General features: G+C 26.1%; 1 protein-coding gene across 1 annotated transcript in view; it reads right to left on the reverse strand.

The window, feature by feature from the left end:
* Positions 1-514: 514 nt before the first annotated feature.
* Positions 515-2,336, reverse strand: part of LOC105461822 (proteasome activator complex subunit 4B-like) — a gene marked incomplete at its 5' end in the record, with an annotated part of 12,075 nt that continues 10,253 nt past the window's right edge. Inside the window, one exon of the mRNA XM_011708327.1 lies at positions 515-935. Within this exon, the coding sequence (XP_011706629.1) occupies positions 792-935 (144 nt within the window). The remainder of the gene's footprint in view (positions 936-2,336) is intronic.

The raw sequence follows: 2,336 nt of genomic DNA on the forward strand, positions 1-2,336 counted from the left end.
TTTGAAAAAAAAAACGGTATCTTATTGATAACAACGTATGCAATTTGTTCATGAGTATCAACAACGGTTAATATCTTACACTTATTGATTATTGTTACAAATTAAAAATTAATTTTTATTAATTTATATTCGTAAAATATCTATACTGATGTTATGCGCGCGTGCGAACACGCACAGAGAAAGGGAAGGGAAAAGAGAGAGACAAATTTATAAAAAGAGATTATGTTAATAAAAGACAAGAAATATATATAATGTATTGTGTATTTAAAATTGTAGATCATCTATATATAAAAATAAATTATATGTATATTTATATTAAGTATTTATTTTTTAAGTATTATTTATGTATATTATTATATTAATTATTTATTTATGGATCTAACAAGATTTTCTTTGCAAAAAAGTTATTTCTTCATTTAAAATTATACAAAATTTAATATAAGATCTAAGAAATAAAATTTTTGCTTATACATTTATATATATTTTCATATATTTTATTTTAATAACTTCAATATTTTAAATTAGAGATAAGTTTTAACTTGATAATGCTCTCATACATAGTAATATTTGCTAATACGCGAAAATTCTAGAATATCTTGATGCACTATTTACGCTATTTTGCACTATTATGTATAAAATTATACAGAAAATAACAAGTTCATAAATACTGGCGCAAATGGCCATTTGGTGAATTTTTAATATGAACACTTACATTCTTCACAATACATTCTTTGTGGACATGATTTTCATTCTAATTATCGTTATAACAGTCAGTAAAATTTCATTCCTGATTAAGCATAATGCGATGGTGGCACTGTTAAATCTTGTAAGATTGCTAGTTGTTCTTCCGTAAAACATTGGGCATGGCCTCTCAATCCTGTCCAACCGTCGTAATGCGTCCGTTTGAAGTCACTCAAAGTTTTCCTTATTGTCATCTATAATTCAAATATTTGTTTTAAATCAATTAATTAAAATTAATTGATAATCATACAATCAAGAATGGATATAATAATTATTTAATTTTAAAAAGTTAAAAAATTAATAACTTTTACAAATAAATTTGAGATCGTCTCAGTCAGTAAGATATCCTGACTAAGGTAATATTTTTCGCAATAAGTTCTTCGCAGTATTTTAAGCTGCTTATAAACATCGAATTAAGATCAATTATGATCTCATTAATCTAACTTCAGCTAATGATTACGTTACAAGTCCGACATTGATTCGACATACAGTTTAAATGGCTGAATAATAGATTTAAAAATTCATGTCGAATTTATATAGAATTTATTAGACCAAGATCCAGCCGTCATCGCAGAAGGCGCTCTCAAATTTATTTTTATTATTCACTTGCGCGGTCTAGTTCAAATTAATGTTGTTTAATAACTTAACTTAATTAATTTTAAACAATTAATTTTAACTTAATTAATTTTTAACTTAAACTAGATATTTTTTAAACACATTAACTTATTAATATTTTTTCTAAGTTAAAAAATTTTATGTCTCTAAACGCCAATATTTTTTTTCTATAAAAATTTCAAACATTAGAGAATTAGAAAAAGTTTAATAATTATAATGGACACGACGTTTTTCAGTGCGCAAAAGTGCATGAAAATTAACAAACTTAGGATACATTCCATTTTACACATAATGCGCATAATGCATAATTTATCTTTGTTTAACATTCGTTGAATAATAAGGATAAACGATTATTCGTAAAATGGAATACATCCTTAAATTCTGCATTCAAAGCGTTATCAATGTTATAAATAGAATGATACAATAGCGCTGATCAACGCTGATAGCAACAATAGCTTGTTCTCCGAAGTCCCGAACGCAATCTTATTATTAGTAGAATCGAGAGTTTATGCTTATATATTAAAGCAAATCAAATATTAAAATTTGATTATCTATATTATAGTTGTTTTGTTATTTAGATTTAGAGTAATGGTAGTTAAAAAGCGGGCGGGCTTACGAAAGGCCCTAACATCGAGTTTCTCCGAGTGATTCCCCGCTGGTTTTTAAGATTATATTAGCAATTTCAGGGTGTCCTGGTGTGAGGTGTCAGACATCAAACTTTAGATTTAGAGTAATTTAATTTTAACTAAACTTTAATTAAATTACTTTTTTGTTCATGCAACTTTTAACGTAACTAATTTTCTGAGTTATTAACTTTAACTTAATTAAAGAAAAATATAACTTATCCAACTCTGCATATAATTAATACAATTTTATTTAATTAAATAAAATGTATACGTATGTTACTGCAAGGTACAATGATTTTAAAGGCAACTTATTTTTGTGGTGTGTGTGTGTGTGTGTGCGTGCGTGCGTGCGTT

Source organism: Wasmannia auropunctata, unplaced genomic scaffold, assembly GCF_000956235.1.
Source record: "Wasmannia auropunctata unplaced genomic scaffold, wasmannia.A_1.0 LD276928.1, whole genome shotgun sequence".
Classification (NCBI taxonomy): Eukaryota; Metazoa; Arthropoda; class Insecta; order Hymenoptera; family Formicidae; genus Wasmannia; species Wasmannia auropunctata.